Source organism: Sorex fumeus, unplaced genomic scaffold, assembly GCF_029834395.1.
Source record: "Sorex fumeus unplaced genomic scaffold, SorFum_2.1 ptg000007l, whole genome shotgun sequence".
In the NCBI taxonomy this organism is placed as follows: domain Eukaryota; kingdom Metazoa; phylum Chordata; class Mammalia; order Eulipotyphla; family Soricidae; genus Sorex; species Sorex fumeus.
The window spans coordinates 27,734,298-27,761,167 of NW_026606064.1; the positions used below are offsets into that span (position 1 = coordinate 27,734,298).

Below are 26,870 nucleotides of genomic sequence, written 5' to 3' on the forward strand. Positions count from 1 at the left end.
TTTCCTGCTAGTAAAAATGTCAAGAGGAAGATGTGTAGACGAGTGTTTCTCGGTGTTTCTCCAACCATGGCCCCTTCCAATCTGTTGCCCCTCCTTCCCGGTGACTCCCTATCCTCTTGCCAGTGGCTCCCTTTTATGCAGTTTTCTCCTGTGGCCCCGTTGGTATAGCGTAGGACTCCACAGGTATTCATATGCCCTTGGTTGAGAAATTCTGGTCTAAATCAATAAGCATTTATTTAGACATTTTTTACATTTGTACTTAAAGAACAGTTAATTTTTTTAGTTTTTAATTCTAAATGTTAAACAATTTGCTTGCATTTATGAATAAGGTTATGATACATTTATATACCCTGTACTCTTTTTCTTTTGGGGGGTGGTCATACCCAGCGATGCACAGAGGTTACTCCTGGTTCATGGACTTGGGAATTACTCCTGGCGTTGCTCGGGGGACCGTATGGGATGCTGGGAATCAAACCTGGGTCGGCCGCATGCAAGGCAAGTGCCCTACCCACAGTGCTACCACTTCAGCCCCTGTGCTTTTTCTAATTCTTTAAAAAAGTAGTATCTTCTCAAGGAAACGGAATGTCTTCTGTCATGGCCATCATACACCTAAACTTATTGAATACTGTAAATTTTCAGTCTTTTTACAAAAGTTTTACATATAAAGGAAGTAATTAGCAGTATTTTCTTTCTGTCAAAGCTTTTTTAAAATAGTTTTCAAAAATTAGGAGCGCAGTTTTTATATGAAGTAAATATAAAACTTCATTGTGACTAGGAAATTTTTATAGTTCAGTATTCTTTATTTTGCATATGAGATTAATAGTGCAGATTTTTGCTTTCTAGTTATTTGTTTAATAAAGAGATATTTATTAGTTATTCCCTTTGAACTCTTTCTGCTGGAGATAGCTTTTTTAGAAGGAGGTCTTTAGATGCTGTTTATATTAATTCCATCCTTTCATACTAATCACTGGTCATGAAAGACTACCATCTAAAATATGTCTGACCACAAAATTAGAAAATTGACAAATATTTATGACCTTATGTAAAATGTTACCAAAAAACTAAAGGAATTATCTTTAAGTATAACCTAAAGATAACTTGTCAATTCATTTACTGGCATTAGCATTGTTGTAATATAATACAATGAAGTTGCAATGTCCGTATATATTTCCTATGAAATATTTATCAGTTTGATAAAAACTGCATTAAAGTCAATGTATTGTGGCTTATATTCATTCCCAGTAGAGTTTCATTAAGAACTACTGACGTAAATTGGCAGTGTTTTTAAACCACAGATCCTTACAAATATATATAAAGTATGGCCAAGGAACATTTATTTTTAAATGCACACACTTTCTTACACATTTATTTTAAAGGCTTTACAGTTAGTTTTTCTTTGAGAGTTAGGTCCATATGTGATGTGTTTATACTATTACTAGCTCAGATGTGGTCAGTGATTTAAAAATACAAAGGTATTTGTATAAAATTAGAACATTGCTGTGACGAAATTTCTGCTGATCCTCAAGGATACAGGATTACAAGTTTCTCTTAGGTCTTTGTAAGAGTTATTCAGTTGATGAGGTCTTTACACTGGAAAAGGTCTGAATCAAAACCCCCCAACTTATATTCTCTAAATCTTCTGTTCTCTTATTTGGAAGAAAGAGAGTGGCTTGTTTAGCCAATCTTTTCCCTAGTGTGCCAGGTGGATACCATTTGATTATCCCCTACCACTTGCATCTTCATAGTGAGCCAGAATACCAGAATAATACACAATACCCTTAGCTCATGAGGCCTTGTGAGTTAACAGAGTACAAATCCAAATTATCAGCCATTTCTTGAAAACATAAAATTGGTGAATGATAGGACCAGACCACACCCAGCTGTGCTCAGAAGTGATCCATGGCAGTGCTCAGAGGACCATGTGCGATGTTAGGAATTCAAACCTAACATTGGACTGGTGGGATGCAAGACAAACACCTTAACAAATTCTATACTATTTCTCTGGCCATATACATATGTATATATATGTATATGGCCAGAGAAATAGTATAGAAATTACATATATATGAATATATATACACATACATATTTGCTAAGCACCTGCGTTGCATAAACAAAATACAGTGTATGACTAATACCCGAAGTTTATTATACCTATTTTCATTTTCCTGGGAGAGTAGAAAGAGAAATCCAGTGGGGTAAAAATTAAGTTGATATCATTTACAGTTTTGTACTTTTATCAGAAAATCACTAACCTACCGGTGTTCTTCATTTAATCTAACACTGTGAGTGGCATATATTCTTTTGTTTCTGCATTTCTTTAAATTCTGTACAACAAAATTAGCTTCTATTCGTTTTTTGGTAGATTTCAAGAAATTCTTAACTGCTTGTTCCAAAATCGAGAAGAAATCAGGCAAGAATATCTGAAGTTGGAAATGTTACTTAAAGAAAATGAGCTTAAATCATTCTATCAACAACAGTGCCACAAGCAGATAGAAATGATGTGTTCAGAAGACAAAGTAGAAAAGGTATTTTAACAGATGTGTAACTCAATTTTAGAGAATAAATATGCGTGTATTTCTGATTCTAGAAATTTGGTAGCAGGGTTTCATAGTTACTTGTTCTCTACAAATGTGAAAATGGTGGAAGAAATGAAGATTACCAGTGAACATAAAAATAAGCAGCTGAAAATATTGGATAAATATCTCCCCTAGTTGTAGTGTTTATTAATGATAAGTTTAATTATCTTATGTATCTTGGCCAGTTTTTCTCCATGTTATAGTAATTTTCTGGTTCTTTTAGATTATTACTTCCTACATGTTTCATTCCACTCTTCTCAGAAGTAATGATTATTTATAAAACTGTTAAGCATTTTTGGTGTCTGAGAGCATCAAGGGTTTCTTTTGCAGGGGTCAGGTGGGAGGCAGTGGTGGGGCGTTAATTGTTTGGAGGCACACCTAAGCGTTGGTTAGAACTTATTCTTGGCTTTGTGCTCAGGGATCACTCTTGGTAGTGCTTGGTAGACTGTATATAATGCTGGAGAATGAACCAGGATCTGCAGCAAGCAAGGAAAACACCTTAACCCCTGTAACAATCTCTCTGGTCCCTCATCTTCAAGAGTATTCTAAGAGCCAGAGAAATATACAGGGGTTAAGATACTTGCCTTGCATGCAGCTGACTCCAGTTTCATCCACCGCTTTGAGTACCAATGTGTATGGCCCAAACACATATTCCCCCTCCCCACCTCACTCCATCCCCTCCCCAAAAAAGAAATTATTTTTTAAATAGATTGTATTCAAAGCAGTACCATTTCCATTTTTTCTCAGGCTATACAATGGGAGAATGGTGCTACCCTTGGAAATTGATCATGAAGTATTTATCCTTGTGTCATTGATATCAGTTTATCAGTACCTATTTAAACTATTATACTTAGTAATTTATTTGAGGGACTGGAGCAATAGTACAGTGGGTATGCTGTTTGCCTTGCACGTGGCCTACCCAAGTTCAATCCTTGACACCCGTATGGTCCCCCAAGCCCACAAAATGTGATCCCTAAGCACAAAGCCAGCAGTAAGCCCTGAGTACCACTGGTTGTGGCCCAAAGATAAAACAAAAAAAGTTATTAGTTTGATTATGTTATTGTGGCTTATTAAAAATTTCTTTTTAAATAAAACATTTGGAATATAATTGGTAAACCAGAAGGTGATCTTATATATTTAGTATATGCAGTGTTACGGTATTGGAAATTAATTCTCATGAACCGTCGGTCCATATGCCATAAAATTATCCAGTGCTTTGAAAGTTTTCTTCATCCTTCTTATTTCTTGTTACTGTTATTTTAATGAAAGTGCTTAAAATCAGATCTGAATTATTAACAGTTTTTGAGTAGGCAAAATGCAATATTGTTCAACTTTTTTTGTATGTTTGTGACCACACACATCTGCCTTCAAGTGTCACTCCTGGCAGACTCAGACCATATGACATGCTGGGGATAGAACCAAGGTCGGCCACATGTATGGCAAATACCCTACCCACTATACTATTTCTGTCCCCCTGTTCAACGTTTTAAAGATGAAAATTTTAATCTTTGTTGTTATTTTGCAAGAACAAAGATTAACCTGAGGAAGTGCTCAGTGAAGTAAGCCGGAGAGAGAGGAGAATCTAGAATTCTGTGTGATGCTTTTTGAGAAACTAATAAGTAAAATTCAGAAATAGGAGAATAATTGCTAAGAATTGTGGGGGAGGCATAGCAGGGACCTTTTTTGTCAAAAGGTATTAGGTCTCAGTAACTGCTAGATCAGTACTAGAGATCTACTTGATTTAGGTACACTAGTTCATATACTATATTGAATACTAAAAGCTCCCTTTTAATTATATATTTTCTTTCTTTGTTTTTTCTCTCTCCTTTTTTTGGGGGGGTCACATCCGGCTAAGCACAGGGGTTACTCCTGGCTCATGCACTCAGGAATTACTCTGGTGGTACATGGGGAACCATATGGGTTTCTGGGAATTGAACCTAAGCCAGCCGTTTGCAAGGCAAACGCCCTACCCGCTATGCTATTGCTCCAACCCCTTAATTATGTATTTTAAAGTGCATTTAAAATGTCCTTGTCATTTTAAGACAGAGGGGAAAAAGCAAGTTGCTATCTTTGAGACATACTGCTTTTCTGGTTGTTTGCTTTTGATTTGAGGAGTGCAACCAGTATTGCACACTCACTGCTTGTGATTCACTCCTGATTGTGCTCAGCAGACTGCGTGGTGCTGGAAATCAGTCTTAGCCTCCCTTATTCAGAGGATGCACTGTTAAACTTTTCTCCCAGGCCCCTGTACTTTAACTTTCTTTTCTCCATTTGGGGTGGGGATTTGTTTAAGGGTCTCACCTTGCTCTGCTCTGCTCTGGTCTTATTTGTGCCTCTGCTTAGGGATAACTCCTGGCAGGGTTCAGGAGACCTATGGGATGCCAGGGACTGAACCCTAGTTGGCGCCTACAAGGCAAGTTCCCTACCTGCTGTGCTCTCTCCAGCTCTGTACTTTAACTTTCTTAAACTTATATAATATAGCTAATCTGTTATTTGTAAATTAAAAACATTATTAATATTACTGGCAAAATTCTATAGTTTGTTTCTTTGAACCCTTTTGTATATTTACTAAATGGAATTCTGAAATAGTGCTATATATGTTTTAAAAACTGTATCTTTTATATCAGTTATTGGTGCTTTATATATTGTCAGTTTCTGTGTGGCCAACAAATCCAATACTTTGAAAAAACTCTTTACAGTTTTATGTCAGCATTCGTTAAGTAAACATCGGTTACCTGAATATGCAGCTATCTGACTTCGTTAATGCAAAATCTTTAGTCATTGTAATCTTGGTACGTACTTTGTATATCAGATTTTTAAAGATTGTATCTAACATTTTCATTTATGTGCAAAGCCGTGTGCTAGAGATAATAAGATTTGAAGGTACCTATGGAGGTAAAAAAAAAAATTTAAAAAAAACACATACCCTTCAAGTTCTTACATTAAAATATGCATAAACCAAACACTATAGTGTCATATAAGCAACAATTCAGTAATACAAACAGCTAATATTATTGAGCATTTTGTGCCAGATTCTTTTCAAAATCCTTGTGCATCCATTATAATTTGTTAAATAATTGTAATGATACTGATCTGTATCGCCACCATTTCTGAGAAACAGACACTGAGAACTCAATAAGTTGTCTGGACTTAAATACCTAATAATGTTTTAAACCCAGTTTTAAATTCTAGCTGTCTTCATAACCTGCATTATTCTTAATCATTCTGCCATTCTATAAGTACTAACTATTCAAAGAAGAAAACATGGCTTCCAATTTTGATGATTTTAAAAGATTTTGTGGTGGATGGGCCAGATTTATAGTGGATCTTTCACAAGGGTATCAGTGGTACAGGCTGGAGAGATAATTATAGGGCTTACACTGCTTGCCTTGTAAGTGGTTGATCGCCATTCTTATACTACATATGGTTCCTCAGGCATCCAAGGAATGATCCCTAAGTATAGAGCCAGGATCACACCTCAGGGTCTGGCCAAACACAAAAACAAATATATATATATATATATATATATATATATATATATATTATTTTAAAACATAATATAAAATATATATTTCCAACCACCACCACCCTATTGGGTAGCCTATCAATTTGACTGAAACAGCATATTTATAGGACAGTGTCTGGAAGTGTAAAACTGATCCAATTTTTAGTTTTTCTTATGCAAGGTAAGCAGTGGTAATAAAAATTTTGTTATTATTGGTTGTAGTCAGGCTATTGGAAATCCTCCAGAAATTGTTTTGTTTTGTTTTATCATATAGAAATATCAAACTATAGTCTTACTAAACTTCTTGCTCAGACAAGGAATTTTGTTTCTGTCTTGGACCTTTTCCAAAAGAGGTGCTAAATTATTTTTCAGAAGTGCTAAAAGATTCTCATAACACAGAGTTAGCTATAAATGATTTTAGAGTATGGACTCTTGTTTGTAGTTAAAGTGAATCTTTTGGACAATTCTGTGATTCTATAAAGATAATTTACAAATGATTTTTAATTAAATCATGAGTTCACCATGTTAACAGTTCTTTTGTATAATGCACTATTAACCTTAATTTTAAAATTATAAAACTATATTTGTTCTTGCTCAGGACCTTTTGGGTTTCTGGGAGTTTAATTAATGAAATATTTTAATATAGCACAGCAGTAGGGAGTTTGCCTCGCGCACAACTGGCCTGCTGAGCCAGGTTCAATTCCTCCGCGATTCCTCCGCCCTTCTCAGAGCACCCGGCAAGCTACCGAGAGCATCTCGCCCGCACGGCAAAGCCTGGCAAGCTACCCGTGAGGTTTTCGATATGCCAAACACAGTAACAACGAGTCTCACAATGGAGACGTTACTGGGCCCACTCGAGAAAATCGATGAACAATGGGAGGACAGTGCTACAGTGCAGTTGTTGTTTTGTTTTGTTTTGCTTTTGGGGTCATACCTGGGAATGCTCAGGGGTTACTCCTGACTTTGGTGGTGCCCAGGGGACCATCTGGGATATGGAATGCTGGAATTGAACCTAGATCAGCCAAGTGCAAGGCAAATGCCCTACCCACTGTACTATTGCTCTGGCCCCCATCCACTGAAAGTCTTGTGACTCCCTAAAATGTCCTGTACCATTATAGCATTCTGTAATACCTCCTAGCACAAGTCTGGTGGTTAATTTTGTTTTATCTTCCTTACTTGTCTGGGCTTTGTTCTCTTTACTTGAGTTTTGTTTTTCTTAGTGTCTTTTGACAAGGAGTGTTACGCTATTATAATTAACCACAGAAACCACAATAATCAGTGAGAAGTCACTGCCTATCAACTACTTTTTCTTGATCTACTTGATTAGATTGAAATTGAGAGTACTCCTTTATGCATCTTTTTACTTTGAAAGAATGATCAAGTGAAAAGTTTGGCTCTCTAAAATTTGACTATGACTTCATGATAGTCACCTTTGCCTGATCTTATATCCTTTATAACAAATCCTTTATGCAGATGGAAAAAATCTTTTTGTTACTTCCAAAATACTTATATATCTTAAAAAGTATATAGAAAGAAAAATATTTTTTAAAGATGAGTTTTTTGTTTAAATTTAAATGTGGTTTCTAATCCTTTCTTGTTCACTTAGTTCACTGCTTCCAGAATCTCTGGATCTCAGTCATTTCAGGTTCAGTCATCTGATAATTATTGAGAACCACTGTCTATTAGCAAATAAAAGGTCATGCTCTTCTGGTCCATCATTCCTAAATAGTGTGCAGAAGACTCCCAGGTTAAGATACCAAAAAGCCAATTTTGATCTCTGTTCAGGACTATGTAAAACATCTGAAATAATCAGAATATTCATTATATGTCAAATGTTTATAAGAACTCTGATAATTGCTTTTTACTGTCATTTGCTCCAGCCAATCAAAGCTAAGCCAGACTAATATTTTATTTCTTTGAATCTTTCAAAGTGAAGGAAATGAAAGAGCAAGACATATATCTGAATTGAATTTGACAAAAGCATGTACTTTCAAGCTTTATATGAACTTTTCAAATGCAGCATTAAAGGACTGTTTTAGTACAAAAACTTATGTCTTTAATTTGACCATCATATTTCTTAAAGCCATAAGCTTTGACCATGTAATTTTATGAAAATAACTCACTACTCAATTTCCTATTTTCCTGCAACGAGTAGTATTGAGAGATTTCAAGGGGGAAATAGCATTAAGTACAAAGTCTAGTCTAACTTAATCAACTATTAAAGCTCACTTAGAAATTTTATTAGCATACTGACATTGCATACATCCAATATCAAAAATTATTAGTTGACTACTGTAACCTTTTTCAGGCTACTTGCAAACGAGATCATCGACTTGCAATGTTGAAAACTCGTCGCTGCTACCTAGAAAACAAAAGAGAGGAAGAAATGAAGCGATTTGACGAGAATACTAGTTGGCTCTGTCGTGTCGAAAATGAAATGTCACTCATAGATCAGAATGGTCATATTTCGAAGGTATAGCTATGTTTAATAACTCATTTTTCTAAGACTGAACTCTAATAAGACAACTGTTAGCCATTTTGGGGGAATGGGGGATGTAGTTGATGTTTTATTGTCGTTTTTAACTGACTATTCCTCTCCTTTCCCAATTTATCAATCTCATTTATGTGGGTAGACTCTGAGAATCTGTTCTTCTAAAAGTTATCTGAACTATGGCTTGCATTACTCTCCCCAGGAACTCAAAAAAGATCTTTATTGTCACCATTTGCACCTCCAGAACAAAGATTTGAAAACACAAATTAAGCATATGATAGATCTGGCTGGTCTTCAAGAACAGCAACATAGGCAGACTGAGGCGTAAGTATATGATATACCCATTCTGCATTTTTTAAAACTGTACATCTAAAGCACCTGAAGCACAGAAGTTCACTTTACCACTCCAGAAAAAAATTGAGTTTTATAGGATGAGACACATTATTTTCAGTGTCTAACAGCCTTAGAAAGCTTGCTGAGATCAAAAACATTGAAAAGTATGTGAAAGATGTGGTTATTCTCTATCAAAATTTTTATAGTACTTTATAGTTTTAAAAGTGTTTTACTTTAAATATTTAGTATTTGGGGATGGGGAATGTATTTCTGTAATGGAGCTTACGCTTTGCATCCATGAAGCCCTCATTTCATCATAGGCACCTCACAAAATGTATTATTTTTGTGTGATAAATCCATAAAAAATTCTAAAGGTACATCTATTCGTGGAATTTACCCTAAGGTGTTCGTCTTATATCTCATCACTACTCATATATTTTCAGTCTTAAAAATATATATGGTAAATGCAGTGGTCAGCTAATATTTCTGTTTGATCAGAAAATAATGTATTTAAAATTAAGTAGTTGTATCTCTTTTTACCTCCTGAATTTAGAGTTTTGAATGCCTTACTTCCAGCCCTAAGAAAACAATATTCTACCTTAAAAGAAGCTGGCCTGTCAAATGTTGCTTTTGAAACTGACTACAAAGAAATTGAACATTTAGTAGAGAGGAAAAAAGTGGTAGTTTGGGCTGACCAAACTACTGAACATACAAAACAAAATGGTCTGCCAGAGGTTTCTGTTCTTATGAACTTTCCACAGCTCAGACCAGTTGAACCTATTCTTTGTAAGTACAGCTTTTATTTTATTAAGCAAATAACAATACTTATTATTTTATTTTATTAAGCAAATAATAGTATTTCTAATGGCTACTCTTCATATATCAATATATATCAACCTGTGAATAGTTAATTTTTCCATAGGTTGGGATATTTTGTGAAATATGGAGGTCTTAAATTGGGTACAAATTGATGTTCTAAATAACTCTAGAAAAAATAACTTAGAATTATTTTATTTTCATGGGGGTCCCACCCCAGGCAGTGATCAGGACTTTCTCCTGGCTCTGTGCTATAATATTATTCTATTTATTTTCTATAATAATGGACAGTCCTGGGGCTGGAGCGATAAAACAGCAGGTAGGGCATTTGCTTTGCACATGGCCATCCCGGGCTCAATCCCTGACACCCCATATGGTCCCCTAAGCAATGCCAGGAGTAATTCCTAAGTGCAGAGCCAGGATTAACCCCTGAGCATCACTAGTTGTGACCCAAAAAGCAAAAAATAAAATAAAAATAAATAATGGATATTCAGGTAGTGTTCAGGGAACCATATGGGACTTTAGGGACTGAACCTGAGTCAGTCACACTTGGAAAGCAAACACCCTACCTGCCGTACTATTGCTCCAGCCCTGGGTCTATTCATTTTCAAATCTGGGAATATTCAAGTCTAGAACCTTCTAGTGTGGTTTGTCATTTTTCTCTGCTGGTTTTCTTTCATGTGTGATTTGTTTGTATGAATGCAAGCTAGCTTCTGTGCATAAAACGTGTGCAGCATTGTATATAGAAAATACTTTGAAGCTTCTGATAATGTTACTTCCATCAATAGGACTTATATTTGCTTCTTCCATTTGAACTGAAGAGTGTGCTTTTGTAAGAACCTGCTTACTACTGATTTATTCTGTGAAATATAGTTTAAAGGATCCCAACTCTCCAGTAGGATTTAAAAAGTTGACCCTCTATCCAATTCCGGTAATCCACTTTCACAGATCTTTCAAGAATGCTGCTGGCTTTTCTGCCACCTCCTCCGTATAAGCAAACAACCTCCGGGGCAAAAGAGCCTCGAAGCAGAAATGATCATCCTTAGCCTCCATCTTTCTCCTGAAGCTTGCCTATAATTCTTCAGAATCTTTTTAACACGTCTATGCCTTTGAGCAGATGTTTTTTGGTTTTTGTATTTTTTATATATTCTATTCAGATAGTTCAGTTACATTAGCAGAAAAGGTTGGTATAAATCTCAAAAGAAAAAAGATTGGTTAGTCTGAATTAAGTAATAATAATTACTTTATTATTAAGTCTCCTATTTTTTTAATTAAAATGACAAAATTACTGATAATATGTCTATAAATAAATACATGTATATATTTCTTTTGATAAAGGCTTATCATCACTAAAGCTGATCGAGTTGAGGTGTTTGGGGGAAAAAGCATTTTTTAAATTCTCTAACTTTTGGGCCTTAATTATTTTCCTTAGAATATACATTAATGTTAGAGAGAAACTTATGTTTTAATGCCAAAACTGAGAAATACTTACTACCTGCTATATATAATGATCATTATTCCTCATATTGAAGTTCAAATTTCACATTGTAGTTATACACTGTCCTTCTCAAAAGTAAAAACATTTATTTGGTTAATTTCTTTACATAACATTTTAAAAGGCTATTGAAATTTTATTACATTTTATAAATACGTGTTCTCTTATGAAAATATATCAGAAGGTTAGCTTTGGTTTTTATATTTTGTTCTTAAAATAATTCTTGTTCAAATTACTTTATAGGTTAACTATTTGCTTAGTATATCTTGTCCATTCCATGAATTATGTATATTCATTATGAATAGAGGGTCAAAGATGAATAATAGGAAAGGGATTTGAATGAAGCAACTTAAAAAATTTTCAGTCTTAAAATGTTGAAGACCTACTAATTATAAACACTCTAACAGATTGCTTGGTAAATTCAGGGAATGTTAATTAAGAAATATAGCTAATATAAAAGAACATAGTACTCTGCCTTTAACAATTAAAAAAAGAAGATTGTGATTGAGAGCCTTGCAGGCCATTAAACTGTGGACAAAACAGGTTACCTTGGTATGAGCAGAGAAATCATATCTCAGTCATGTTTTCAAAGATTCCTCATGAAGAGCTGTGAATTTTGGTCTGTGCTAGACACTTATTTTGCAGGTGTGGAGTCCTAGGTTCAATTCTTGGCACAAAGGAAGGGAGAGAAGGAAGAGATTATTTTGGAAAATACTTAAGAACATGGTTCTCACAGCTGTGTTAAAATCAGATCTCAGTATGTCAGGGGCTGAAGCAAGAGGCTACTGTGGTAACCCAGGTGAAAGATGTGCTGACTCAGACCAGGCTGGTAGCCATGAAATTCTTGGGTGCTCAGAGGGTAGTGTATTGTACAGATACAATCAGCAGGCTCTCCTGACAAATAGGATTTAAGAAATGAGCAAAAGAAAGGTCAAGAATAAGGTGTTTGAATGTAGCAACTGAAAGAATCAAATCACCTTGTGAAAAAGGTGGGATAGACTAAGTAGAACAGGTTTATGGGAAGGCTTGGTTAAAGACTGCCATTTTCTTTAGAGCATTTTGAAGTTGCCTAAGATGCATCCAAACATATCTTAGAGGTATAAGTAGTTTGATCATAATATAAGATCATGAAATGCAGACGTCTAAGTAAAATTAAGAGTTGTTAACATTTGGATGACATTATTTAAAGCCCTAAAAGCAGTTGACATGGTCAAGGGATTTTAGCAATTTTTCCGTAAGATACCTATTGAAAATATATTAATATTTTATATAGTATATTATATATAATTATATATTTTATAGATTGCATTTTTATATATTATTTTATATATTTCTATATATTAATAATAGAGTAAATGAAAAGGCACTATTTGAAGCATCCTTTTAATACTGTTACTTTAAAATCTGTTAAAAACACAAAACTTTTCTCTTTGTATAATCATTCCTCAGAAGGTCTTTTTATCTATTTTTTAAATTTGGCTTCTAATTTATTTTGATGTAAATTAATAATAAAAAGTCTAGCTGTCTCTAACCGATATAATTTTCTAAGAGCCTATTATTTTTGTATAATATTTTGATAAACCACCCTTATGAGAGTGTAGTGTTAGATAGAGGCAGTAGGATTTATAATTCTTTCCATTGGTTTTCAAGTCTATCCTTTTTACCTATATGTCATTCCAGAGGTAGAAACTTTTTTAAATTTTTGTTTGTTTGGGGGACTACACCTGGTGTTATTCAGGACTTACTCCTGTTCTGTGGTCAGGGATCCTGGCAGGTCTGAGGGGCACAATATATGGTGCCAGAAATTGAACTGGAGTTGGCCACATGCATGGCAAGCACCCTGTTCACTATACTCTCTCCCTGGCCCCTACTGTTAAACCTTTTAATTTTGCATTGCTTTTTTTCTTATATTTAATCATGCTAGTCTCCATTTTTCTTTTCTTTCCTTTTTTTTCTATCTTTTCAATGTTACATGACTATACCTGACTAAAGACTGAATATTAGGGTTCAGGGATGTGGCCCAATAGTAGAGTACATGTTTTGCATGTATATGAAATCCTAGGTTCTATCTCGAGCACTGTGCATGCACCAGGGGAAAAAAGGAGAGGAAGAAAAAGAAAAGAAAACATTACAAGAAGAAAAAAAAGTTAGAAGGTGGGTAAATCAGGTAAAAAGAGATTAAAGGTATGCTAGCAGATGAAGCCTAGTGCTTCATTGGTGAGCATAATCTACTATTTAGAGATATAGATTTATAATGCTCTACTTTTATAGCATATATGTTATAAACCAGTAACTTGGGGAGAGGGGGGAGAGGCACATTGGCAGTGCTCGGGGAATACTCCTGACTTGGTACTTAGGGTTCTCTCTTGGCTGTGCTCAGGGAATTATGTTTTGGTGCCAGGGATTGAACTCTGGCCTCCCACATGCTTTTGTGTACTCCAACTTGTTCCTTAAGCTATCTCTCCACTAACTGAAAATAAAATGTAATGAAAAAAATGTGAAAGAATAAGTTTCAAGTCCCAAGGAAGTTAAATCTTTTTGTTAAGTTTTGTTTTGTTTGGGGGCCACTCCAGGAGTGCTCAGGTGTTACTTTTGGCTCTGCAATAAGGAATTACTCCTGACAGTGCTCAGAGAAACAGAGGAGATGTCGGATCAAACCTAGGTGGCCAATTGCCCTACCTGCTGTACTATCTCTCCATTTCCCTCAAGGAAATAAATCTTACTAAAATTTTATAAATATATTTCTATCAAATCTCTTCATATACAGTTTATTTTCTTAAATCTTCACCAGTGAAGTGCTAAAATTTTCTTTATCAATCCATTAGTTAATAATGATATCCTTGGATACAAATAATCTGTATTTATGTTACATTGACCTCTCATTTTTCTTAGTAAGTCTGTATACTTAGCTAAAATGAAACTAACTTAAAATGTTAGCACTTTGCCAGTTTTAATGCAGGATGTTGGATATTTATTTGACTCGAGCTTTTCCTACATACCACATGTCTATTGATTATGCACCTTTGTTCTGGAAAACAGAATATATGCACCCTGAGTTCCATTTGGGATGAAAGCGCCAGCAGCAGTTTATTTATAGAGCCCATAAAATTTCTGATGTTCAATGAAAAGTCAAGATTTCCTCATTATGCACCTAGAAACTTAAATTTAGTAATATTTTTGTCTCTAACCTTTCCTTTTTTTTAAATTTTATATTTTATGTCCATGGTTTTATTTTAAAGCACAGCAAAAGGTACTAGTAAAACCAGTATTTAGTGCTACAGATATTCTAATTGAATATTGAGTTCCAAACTAAGTAAAGATTTCTTGTAAAAACTGCTTAGATACAAAAATATTTTAAAAATAGGAAATCAGTAAACTAATTCTTTTCATAATAATTGTAAAGCAGCAGAAAAATGTTTACAAATTTAGCTACCCATGTATTTGCTCATTTACAAACAAATTTGATTGTTACAATATGATGGAAGTCAGTGTCTAGCCCTAAATCAATTTTATTTTATCCTACTTCCCCTGTACACACAAGATAGTATTAAATTGTTCATTCGCATGTAACTGCAAATATTTCTGTAAATTAAAATTCTTTTATTGTCCCTTTTTCTCCATGTTTAAATAAAATCATAACTACTAGGAAAACGAGACTAAGGATAAATATGTATCCACTATTTCCACAGAGACAAGTATGAAGAGGTTATGGTTGATTTATGTAGAGTTTTGGATTAATTTAAAGAACTATAACAAATATTTATTAAGGTGCAAATATGCATTCATACATAAGTGATCGGGCTGGAGCGATAGCATACCAGGTAGGGTGTTTGCCTTGCACATGGCCGACCTGGCCAACCCTTATTTGATTCCTCTGTCTCCTTCGGAGAGCCCAGCAAGCTACTGAGAGTATCTCACCCGCAGGGCAAAGCCTCACAAGCTACCCGTGATGTATTCGGTATGCCAAACAGAGTAACAATGAGTCTCACAATAGAGGCACTGGCCCCGTTCAAGCAAATCTATGAACAACAGGAGGACAGTGCTACATAAGTGATATAATAAATAACTCAAGACGTATCACACATATGTGTATGCATACATAGCTATTCATGCATAACCTATATGATCTGTATACAACAGTGTCTGGGGCCAGAGAGATAGTACAATGGATAGGATGCTTGCTTTGCATGCAGCCAACCCAGGTTTGATTTTTCAATGTTGCCCTGAGCTCTACCAGAAGTGACTCCTGACCACAGAGCAAGGAGTAAGCTCTGATCACCATCGAGTGTAACCCAAAAACTATAGAGAATATCTTATGTATTACTATAATAAGGTCTGGAATGTTTATTAGTTTGGTGACTGTACTAATATCTTTAGGTTACATACTCTAGGAGAGCCCAGCCAGCCACCAAGAGTATATTGCTCGCACCGCAAAGCCTAGCAAACTGCCCATGATGTATTTGATATGCCAAACACAGCAACAACAAGTCTCAGAATGGAGACGTTACTGGGCCTGCTCGAGCTAATTGATGAACAATGGGAGGACAGGACAGTGCCTTTTAAATAGTTAAAATTCTTTCACCTGTACCATTTGCAGCTGTGAATTCCATGAGTCACAAAGGTGTTAGATAGAATCCAGATTTATGGTTAGTATAGTAATTGTATCAATCATTTGTAGCTCAGAAGTGTTTATTGAAATGCATACATTAATACTTGATTCCACCTTAGAACTTTGCCAACTAAATTTTAATTTACCATACTTTCTCTAAATAACTCCTCACGTACATGTTAACAGGAATTCTAACAAAAGAAAAATCCTTGCCATCATTTTGTTCCAAACCTCAATTAGGTTTAATCCCATTCATCACTGTCTCCCTGTCATGAACCTTGCTTTGTAGCCTGTGACTCATGTTTGCTAAATACTTCATTCTGCTTTTTACACTAACGTACAGCTTTCTAAATCTTTTAACGTTTGTGGTCTTAAGCTTTTGATAAATTAGTTCCTCTGGGTAAAATCATTCAGGACACATGATATGGCACATCAAAAGATGACCTGAAAAGGCCTTCCCATTTTTCAAGAGAGGGATTTTCAAGTCATTAGTGATAAATTATCTAGTCTCTTTATTTAAAAGAACCATCTGTGGAATATTTCAGAAAGGCTGAAAAATTAAATGTAGACAACCCCCCACACACACACATACACACACCTAAGAAACCACATGAAACTGTCCATAGTATTAGTGTTTTATTGAACGTATTTAAAACAGACAACAGAAACAATTTAATTTATTTTTAAAACATTCTTAGAAAATCTGATGTAACATAAATAATTATAGTGACATTATAGTAGCATCTAAATTATTACCATTGCTGTAATCTTTTTCCTCTGCTATAATGGACTTCCTAATGAAGAGCAGACCTCTTATGTAGAGGAACTTCAAAAACTAAAGCTGCAGGCTCACTTTTATCCAGTACCTGTTGTCTCTGCTTCTATTCTTGCTTTCTGCTTTTTACCTCTGCACTTCCTGAGCTTTCTCTTCCATCTTGAATGCTACTTACTCTCCCTCCATTCCAGATCCTACACTGTTAAAGTTTCTTTTCATTTTGAGTTCGAATGAGATGCTGACTTCATCATGAGACCTTCCCTTTAAGTGATTCCTCTCCTCTTTGTCTGCACAGTCTTGCTTTTTTCACTGTAACTTTTTGTCCTACTAGTCAATAAATAGTCTTTTTTTCCAAGAAAATGTAACTTTATTCATAGTCACAGTTTTTTCAAGAGTTAATTTTTTAATTTACTTCTTTCACTTATATCTTACCATTATTAGCTTTATTAACAAAAATAAATATTACAGAAAATAATCTCAAAAATGCAAATCAGATACCCTTAAATTGTACATACTGTTTGATATAGCAATTCAACTTTTATGGCCTAATCCTAAGAAAATAATACAGTTGCAAAATACACAAATACATATGTTTTAATGAAGTGCTAGTTGTAGTAGTAATAGAGTAAGACTACATACATAAATGGGCTGGAGGGATAGTACAGAGGATAGGGCATTTGCCTTGCCCGTGGCCAATCCAAGTTCAATTCCTAGCATCCCATATGGTCCCCTGAGCACTGCCAGGAGTAATTCCTGAGTGCATGAGCCAGAAGTAACCCCTGTGCGTTGCCAGGTGTGACCCAAAAAGAAAAAAAAAAAAAAAAAAAAAAAAAAAGACTGTATACAGTCTTGGGCCGAGATCTCCAAGCCTACTCAGATTGGAGTTGAGCATCCTCCACCCAGATCCTCCAAATTCCAGTAGGCGGGGGTCACACCCACTACCTGGCCCCCTGGTGCCGTGTAATCCCATCAGCGGCCAAGACACAGAGAATATAAAATCCAGCTCCCGGACGAGACCAGTGCAGTCTCCTGCCTCTGCACCTGGCTGTTCCTCGCCAGGGTCCCTTGGAGGGGAGCGGGTTGAGCTTTCCTCCCCGCCCCAACCAGGGCTCCGGCAGCAGAAGACCTCCAGGACCAGCCACCACCATGCCGAGACCACTCTCCGCACACATGAAGGTACTGGCAGAGGGACAAAGCCACGCAGGTTCCGGGGCCGAGATCTCCAAGCCTACTCAGATTGGAGTTGAGCATCCTCCACCCAGATCCTCCAAATTCCAGTAGGCAGGGGTCACACCCACCACCTGGCCCCCTGGCGCCGTGTAATCCCATCAGCAGCCAAAACTCAGAGACTATAAAATCCAGCTCCCGGAACCGCACGGCCGCATTCACAGCCAGGCGACATCTTATCAGGACATCTTTTTATGACATCTTATTATCTCATTCCTACTTTGGACAAACTTGCAGGCTATCGAATGTAGCCTGCCCACAGGGCAGAATCTGGCAAACTCCCCATGGCGTACCAAATATGCCAAATACCAGTAACAATGATGGGTCTCATTCTCCTAAAGAGCCTTGAATATAATCTCAGGGCTAGGATGAAAGAGACGTTACTGGGGCCTGCTCGAGGCAATCGACGAATAACAGGATGATGAATGAATGAATGAATGTATACATATTGTATACATACATACTGTATGTCAATAAATGATTAAATATAATATACAGTTATCAAAATAATAGTAATTCATAAATGATAAGAAATGTGTATATAACAAGTGGTTCAGTTAAAAAATTTCATGATAAAATTGTATGAATAACCTCTTCTATTTTGCTTAAAAGATAAAGCTACATATGTATCTCAATATTAGTAAAAGTTGATGATACTATCTAGACTATTACTAATGAAAATATTAGTATTTTTCTGTCTAATACCAAATTCAGTGCCTGAATTTTCAGTTCATTTTAAAATGCTAAAAGTAGTCTATAGACCAAACATGATTGCCACTCAATGCCTCTCTTGCAAAACACAGTACCCAAAAGAAGAGAGAGAGAACAAGGGGGAATGCCCTGCCACAGAGGCAGGGTGGGACGGGGAGGGTGGGGTGTGGGAGGGATGCTCAGACCCGTGGTGGTGGAGGATGGGCACTGGTGGAGGGATGGGTGCTTGATCACTGTATAACTGAAACCCAAGCACAAAAATTTATAAGTCTATAACTGTACCTCATGGTTTTTCACTAATGAAAAAAAAAGAAAAAAAGTATTTTAAATACTTAAAAAGTCTTTTAAGGGGCTTCTTAAACATAGCAAAATGATTTTGTCTGCCTTCAAGTCTCCCTACAAACTTAAAGCAAATAAACTTTCTGAAGCGGAAATATATAACCACAGTGCACGCATTGATGAGTAAGACACTAATTTCTATCCTAAAATGTGCAGTTTTAGTTTTATATAAGATGCTTTAAAGTACCACATAAATATTTCAAGATGTTTCCTAAACAAATAATGTTCAAGTATTACAAAGACTAGAATTGAAATTTTTAGAACTTACTGTATAGATTAGGCTCTTGTGTACCTTTTAGTAGCCCCCTACCTAATCACTTTTCAAATCCTGGTTTGAATTAGTAATCAATACTCATTGACTATAATGGTGCAGTCATCATTTTGAAGAGGCTTATTATTTAATTCTCCAAACTGAATTCAGTTTATAAATTACTAGAATTGTATATGCCTTTTCTTAAATTTGTTATTTTAATGAAAATCTTCTAGCAAAACATAATGACAGCTATATTACATTGTTTTATTAATATGCACCTTCAACTAAGTGACTTATAAGTAACTTAAAAAAACATAAATTTCAGTGTAAGTATATTAAATGTTTATAATTAAAATAATACTCAAATTGTTTTCAGTAAATAATTTCTCTTCAGATTGCCCCAAACTATTCTTAGGATTGTGTCTATACCTATGTGTCTATTACATATACATTGCTAATTTGAACACAGTAATAAAATTGTTGATCAATAAAGTGGTGTGCTCTTTTTAATTTTCTGAGTATCAACCCTGTAAAAAAGTTAAATCATATCTTCGGGTAAGAACTATTATAAACATAGAATTAAGGCTGAGATTTTTCACATTACTTAAAATATTTGAAGACAAAGGGATTAGATTCGTGACTTTGTATAAAACAGGTCTCTTATTAGAGCTCATGATATAATGAATTTTATTTTTACTATCATTTGTAAACTTTCAACATCAAATTACACATGCTAGCATTCAGATATCTGTGACATGAATTAAAGGGAGTTCTTTCACTTCTAGAACTCCTGACTTAAATCTGTTCTGCTTATTTCCCATCATCGCCAATGATTTATTTCTGATCATTAATTCACATATTTACTGACCCTCTAAATTCTACTGGTTAAGCAATTGATCTGCCCATCTATTTAATAAATTCTAGGGGGGAATATTACTGAGGCGGGGGAATGAGTGATGAGCCAGAAAGAAAAGACTTTTCACACTTTTGTTGGGCCTGGAATACTCATTTGTCATTCTCTAATTGTCAATTCTATTTTATAGAATTTGCTTATGTGTTTTTATTAGACTTACAAACTTAGAACTTATTGGACTCAACTACTTTGACTCTCTGAGTGTCTATATGGATTTTAAATTGAACTCTCCTGGGCCGAGGCAAGAGGTAGATTTTTGGTCTGGTCTGATTTGGTTTGGTTTGAGTTGGATTGCGTTGGTTTGGTCCCAGTTTGTTGAATTCCATTTCGGTGTAAGTGTATGTGTGCAGTCAGAAAGTGGCTTACTGATAGAAAGCAGTTGCCCAGAAGCTCAGCTGTATCCCAGCAGCTCAGCTGTCAAGGATCCCTAGCCAAAAAAATGGTCTGGCAAAAATCTTAGCCATATAGGAAGCAGCCCCTTGTCCACATGAGTCCATAGACGTAAATCTCTGGTTCCACATGTGCACAAGGTAATTCTGACCACTTCTTGGTAGGTCTCTCCTGTGATTATGAGGGAATCATAAATATCTCTTCTCCCCCTTTCTCTTTTTTTTCTTTCTCTTCATCTCTACATCCTTTTAAAATATAGTTTATAATTTTAGAAGAGAAGAACCTATGCAGAGTCTAATAAACTAAGATACTAGTCTGGGTTTTGGCTTTTTTTTTTTTTTGGTTGCCGTTTCTTCCATGTCTACTGTTTTTACTTAATTTGTAGGATTGCATCTTCCAGTGGATTCTAGAGACCGTACTTAGGAAGTAAAAATGTTTTGAGATAATGTGTGGATGACTTATGTTTAATTTGACTAGGGCTGGAAGAGTAGGTTGGAAATGGAATTAAGAACTTTGATGGCATTGCTCTATTGACTTCTAGATTTCAGTGTGCTGTTAAGTGTCATGTCATTTTTATTCTTCACACTTTATATGACTTTTTCTTCCAGGAAGACTTGGGGAACTTTTTTTGGACTTGATATTTTAAAGTTTTACAATATTGTGCTAAGTCATTACACTACTCAGTCTTTGGGTCTTTACACCTGAAATCTTTTCACTCAATTAAGATTCATAAGTCTAACTATACAGATACATTTTTATGCACTTAAACTTGATTATATGAGTGTATACATGCTTTGCTTTCCTTTATTCTGTTTTAAGATCACTTTGGAAATCAAATGGCGAATCTCCTGTGCTTCTAATCTTCTAATTCTATTAACTGTCCTTTAGTATATACCTCTTTTGTTCTTTCTGCAATAAGTCCTCATTCAACCTTTTCTTGCAGCCTTTGTTCAGATTACTTTTCCTCTTATATTTTACATTTCTAAGAATTCTTATAATTTATTTTCTTCTAAAACATTTTATGTTCCATGAACATTATACCTCTAAAAATATTAAAAAAGATATTCTAGCATATTCCTAATATGTCAGTTTTTATTCCCTCTATTTTTTCCCCTTATATAGTTTTATGCCCTTATTACCATCTTGGAGTGATAGCACAGCAGGTAGGGTGCTTGCCTTGCACACAGCTGACCTGGGTTCGATTACTCTGTCCCTATCGGAGAGCCCAGCAAGCTACAGAGAGTATCCCGCCCGCATGGCAGACTGGCAAGCTCCCCATGACATATTCAATATGCCAAAAACAGTAACAACAGGTCTCACAATGGAGACGCTACTGGTGCCTGCTCAAGCAAATCAATGAACAACTGGAGGACAGTGCTGCAGTGCATTACCATCTTGAAAGACATATCCTCAAATGTCTATTTTTTCTGATTGTCACCTGTGAATGGTTAGGACTTCTCAGCTAATTAGCTTTGATTTATGAAGATATCAAAAATAATAATAATAATCATAATACTGTTGAAGAACAAATCTGCAAATGTTTGCAGATAAGCCTTTTCTGCTGTGGTTCATCTAAAAAAGGAATTTCTTTGTCACATTTAGAAGGTATAGTCTTGGTGGGCTGGAGCGATAGCACAGCAGTAGGGCGTTTGCCTGGCGCCCAGCCAGCCTGGCCAAGCCGGGTTTGATTCCTCCGCCTCTCTCGGAGAGCCTGGCAAGCTACCTGTGATGTATTCTATATGCCAAACACGGTAACAACAAGTCTCAAAATGGTGACGTTACTGGGCCCACTGGAGCAAATCAGTGAACAACGGGAGGACAGTGACAGTGATAGTCTCGGTATTTTACAGAATTGGAGAGAAATTCAGTATATATTTATTGTTGGGAATTTCTTAATTTTCTATTGTTAGCTATGCTTATAGGCATCAAAATTTCAGTTTAATATTTCCAGAGAAGAAAATTTCTTGTTTTTCAGTATAAGTGACCAGATAGTACAGGTGATGGAAGGTGTGAGGCAGTTTGGAAGATCTAACCTTATCATCATGAGCTTTCTTCCTACCCTGAATATTGCTTTTTTTTAACCAATAATTGTGTCATTTAAAATTTTAGAATTACTTCATACTATAGAAAGTATCCCAGTATTAACCAATAATTTTAACCAACAATTGTGTCATTTAAAATTTTAGAATTACTTCATACTATAGAAAGTATCCCAGTATTAAGAAAATAAAATTACAGTTTTCCCAGTCTGCCATAATTGTGGTAATATTTTAATACATTTTTTCCATATTTCCTCATATTCTTTTTTGTTAACTTTTCTCCCTTTTTCACTTGATGAATCTTTATGATTGTACTTAGATTTAGTTTGGATTAGTTGGTTGATTTTTTTGCCTTTTGTTTTGTTTTGTTTTGTTTTTGTGCCGAAATTGTGCTATCCATAAATTTTGTAGACCTTTTCATTTAGTGAAGATTTTTCCATACCTGATTATCTGTTAGATATTATTTTAAACAGCAGTGTGACTGTTTCATACATTATTTAACTATATCTCAATTTGCCTAACCTTTCCCTTGGTAGGGACAAAGTTGAAGAATATAGCATCTAGGTTATCAGAAGGCCTAAGTTTTTAGACTCATCTGCAAGTTATAGAAAAAAAACATACATTTAATAAGCATAAAGGAGAGTTATTTGACCAAAAGGCTCTCAGGTAATTTTTTCTTTTATAAATACATTGTTCCTGGCTGAAAAGAAATACTACTGAAGACTTTTTAAACGTCTGACATTGCGTGTGTTATCATTGTTTGAAAATTAATTTCAGCACCACTCATTTACAAATCAATGGGTTATAAACTTTCCAAGGCAATAAAAATACAATATACCTATAGTGTGTTGGAGAATTTACGTCTCCAGAGATAATCTAGAAAAAGCTAGAGTTTTAGGCCACATGTGATCTATAACCTTCTGTACTCAAATATATGGGCTGGAGTGATAGCACAGCGGGTAGGGCGTTTGCCTTGCATGCGGCCAACACGGCCAACCTGAGTCCTATTCCTCCGCCCCTCTCGGAGAGCCCAGCAAGCTACCGAGAGTATCTCACTCACAGGGCAAAGCCTGGCAAGCTACCTGTGACGTATTTGATATGCCAAACACAGTAACAAGTCTCACAATGTTACTGGGTCCACTAGAGCAAATTGATGAACAATGGAGGACAGTGACAGTGACTCAAATACATGAGGCTATATTCTGACACCTAAGACATAGACCCTAGAAAGAGAATATACTACCCTCCCAAGTGGCCCCCAGGCTCTTCCATACCATTTGTAAGAACCTATCTTATAACACTGGATTATTCATTTCCTCTCCTCTCCTAGGTGGCACACACATTACTAGGGTTTTCATTGACTGTATCAACTATTATTATCCTTTTCTCTGAAAGTCTGTAACTACATGTAGCCTTTTCTAATTTTATGGGTCTTTTTTATTTAAAGAAATTATGATCTGCCTTTGTGTTCCTTCTTCATTCACTCTGTTGACCCAAGAATTGTAAATCTTATTAGGTAGTATTTTCCGAGGTTGAATAAGGGGAAACTACCACTGCCCCAAGCCTGTTCTGGAAAGTTACTGTACATCCCCTAATGGAAAAGTACAGCAAATCTCTCTTATAGACTTTGACCTAGTATATCCAGTTGTTCCTAGAGCTTATTAAAATATGCAGTTCCTCCCAAGCAGCACTCTACAGTTTGCTACTTAATTTTTTTCTATTAACTAACTAGTTAAAAGAGAAGAGGTAATTATCTAATTGTCTAAAGATAGTCTGGAAGTTATATTCAAAGTGAAATGTCAACATTTGTGTCATTTAGTTATCAGATGTAAGTAAACTCATTATCTCTTTATACTTTCAGTGTATTGACTGTTGGGTATTTTATTTGTCTTTAAATCTTGTTCTTTGCTCTTTTTATCTCAAACATTTCTTCAGCAGCTAGTTAAGCTAATGAGTAGTCCTGAGGTGACTGTTTATTTTCTGCCCTCTTACTATTTTATCTATAAATCATAATTTAAGAGTATAAAACCAAAACTTTCTGGACTTGTGTTTTAAACATGCTATATGTCTATAACATTTCTTCTACTTCCACTAAAACAGTACTATATGAATCCACACTAACTCTAATACTTCCATGTTTTTTCTTCAAGTTACCATATCCTACCAGAAGAGCAGAGTTTCAACTGAAGCCGTAGCACTGTGGCATTACTATTATTATCACTGACTAATTATTACTTGGCTTGATCATATAAAAATCTGATATCTGATGTACATTTAAATTTTTCAGAGACAAGGTAGATATTTCTTCAGTGTCTTATGGAAGGACTCAACATTTTCATATTTCTTTCCAGCAGTAAGGAAAAAGTACATTTGTTCAGTTATACTTACTCTCTAGATATAACAAGAAACATACTGACTGGATAATTCATATTCTTTGAGATTTCATTCTTCATTGCACTGTTTTATAACATTGTTATAAAGGTATTATTTTCAAATAACAGACATGTCTGCTTTAACAGTATTTAATAGTAATAGGTTTAATTACAGCATCATCAGCCTTGATGAACTGAAAATGAAACAGTGATAAAAATTTAGTTAGAACCGTGCTTTAGTTATTGGTAGAATAGTAGGAGGTAAATTATACTTCCCTGTGAAGTAGTAAGCTAACAGTAGTAACATATTTCTATTTCTAGAGCCTTTCTTTGAACACTATGTATTGTAGAGTTATTATCTAATCCTAGAAGATTCCCTGACCATAAAAAGTAATGTGCCCCCTTTTTTATAGGGGGTATTAATGCTCATAGTACTTAAGTGAGTTGCCCAAGGTCACTCGGTGAGTCTTTGGTGAAGCCAGAAATAGAATCCAAGTCTCCTGACTCCCAATTCAGTTCTCTATCCTTGATATAGTTTTCTATCCTCTATACCCCTGCTGCCTCTCAGGGGAAAAGAAGTTAATCTTCCAGCTATTAATAGCCACCAAATTGGTGGTAGCAGCACAGTGGAGAAAAGTAACTGTCTTTACACTGCAGCATTAGTATAAAAATATCTGGTAATGGAAAATTTGACAAATGTCATGTTAAAGGGAGTGGAAAATTATTTTAAGATCTGGATCTCATTTATCTAGTTCTCAGAAAAGTAGAATTCCTTAGTAGAACAGGGATCATATTTTCCTTCCTGTTTTTAAATTGTATTTCCTAGAGGGTAATTGCCAACCTAGCCAAAGCAGAGCCTATTGCCAACTAATGTAATAAGGATATTACATGAGTGAGTGTTATAAGTGCATTTTCTAACTTTCATTGCAAGTTTGATTGCTTTGTTGAAAAATAGAACATTAATTGGGGTTTCAGTGTTTTTAAAATTAGTGTTACATTGTAAAGCAAATAAAACATCAACTAAAAATTATATTTTGTGACTTGAAAACATGGGCAGAACTACTGATTATAGTTTCTTCCCCAGACAGTAACACTCCAAGCAAAGTCAACTTCATGTCTGGTACTGTGAATAGTTCACTAGAATGACATAATTATAGCAGGGAGGAAAGTGTTAATTAAGCAGTAGATGATAAGCACACTGGAACTGACCAAATTGTTTTATATACAATTCATTAGTTTCACATTAAAGGTTTAAGCTGTGTTTACTACTCAAATATTTAGATATTTCAGCATGTCTAGTATTGTTAGAATTAACACTTGAGGTTTTTTTGTTTGTTTGTTTGTTTATTTGTGTTTTAAATTTCTTAATTTGGAACCAACCAACAAGAATTCTACCGAAAAACTCTGGAAGTTATGTTTCTGTTCAAAGATTACTAATTGTTTAATTAGTAGAATACAATAACCATGATTATGTTTTATAGTAAATGTAAGAGCCAAAGGATTGAGAAAGGTTGGAAAATGTATCAAATAGGTAAAACATGGCCCCGAGAATCGTAGTGTAGCCAAGGCGCTTGCCTTGTATTCTGTTGACGCAGGTTCAATCCCCAGCACATACATGGTCACCTGAACCCACCAAGGGTGATCCTTGAGCACAGAACCAAGAGTAAACCCTAAACACCATTGGGTGTGGCACAAAAACAAGGAAGAAAAGACAGACAGAAGGAAAAATGGATGGACAAACAACGGCAGAACTTAATTACTTGCTACCACGTGACTGACACAATAGCACAAAGATAATTAGAAATACTAGTGTAGAATAAGAAGACCAGTAGGTCAAATATAGCTCTTTGGAAAATACATGCTTTTATTTGGTAGAGGAAAAAGTTTACCAAATATAGCAAATAGCAAATCGAGGTGTTTTTTTTTTTAACCTCAAAAGTTACAGAAAGAAGCTAAAAAGTATTCACTGAACTTGATGGCCTCTTGATGTTTGGAAGCTTTGTTTTATGATGAGGGTCTGTGA

The 26,870-nt window shown here is 35.3% G+C and overlaps 1 protein-coding gene across 1 annotated transcript in view; it reads left to right on the forward strand.

Annotated features, from left to right (window-relative positions):
• Positions 1 to 26,870, forward strand: part of KIF18A (kinesin family member 18A) — a 70,955-nt gene that overhangs the window by 32,103 nt on the left and 11,982 nt on the right. The window contains exons 10-13 of the mRNA XM_056137121.1: positions 2,366 to 2,528; positions 8,393 to 8,557; positions 8,778 to 8,899; positions 9,462 to 9,694. Of these exons, the coding sequence (XP_055993096.1) occupies positions 2,366 to 2,528; positions 8,393 to 8,557; positions 8,778 to 8,899; positions 9,462 to 9,694 (683 nt within the window). The remainder of the gene's footprint in view (positions 1 to 2,365; positions 2,529 to 8,392; positions 8,558 to 8,777; positions 8,900 to 9,461; positions 9,695 to 26,870) is intronic.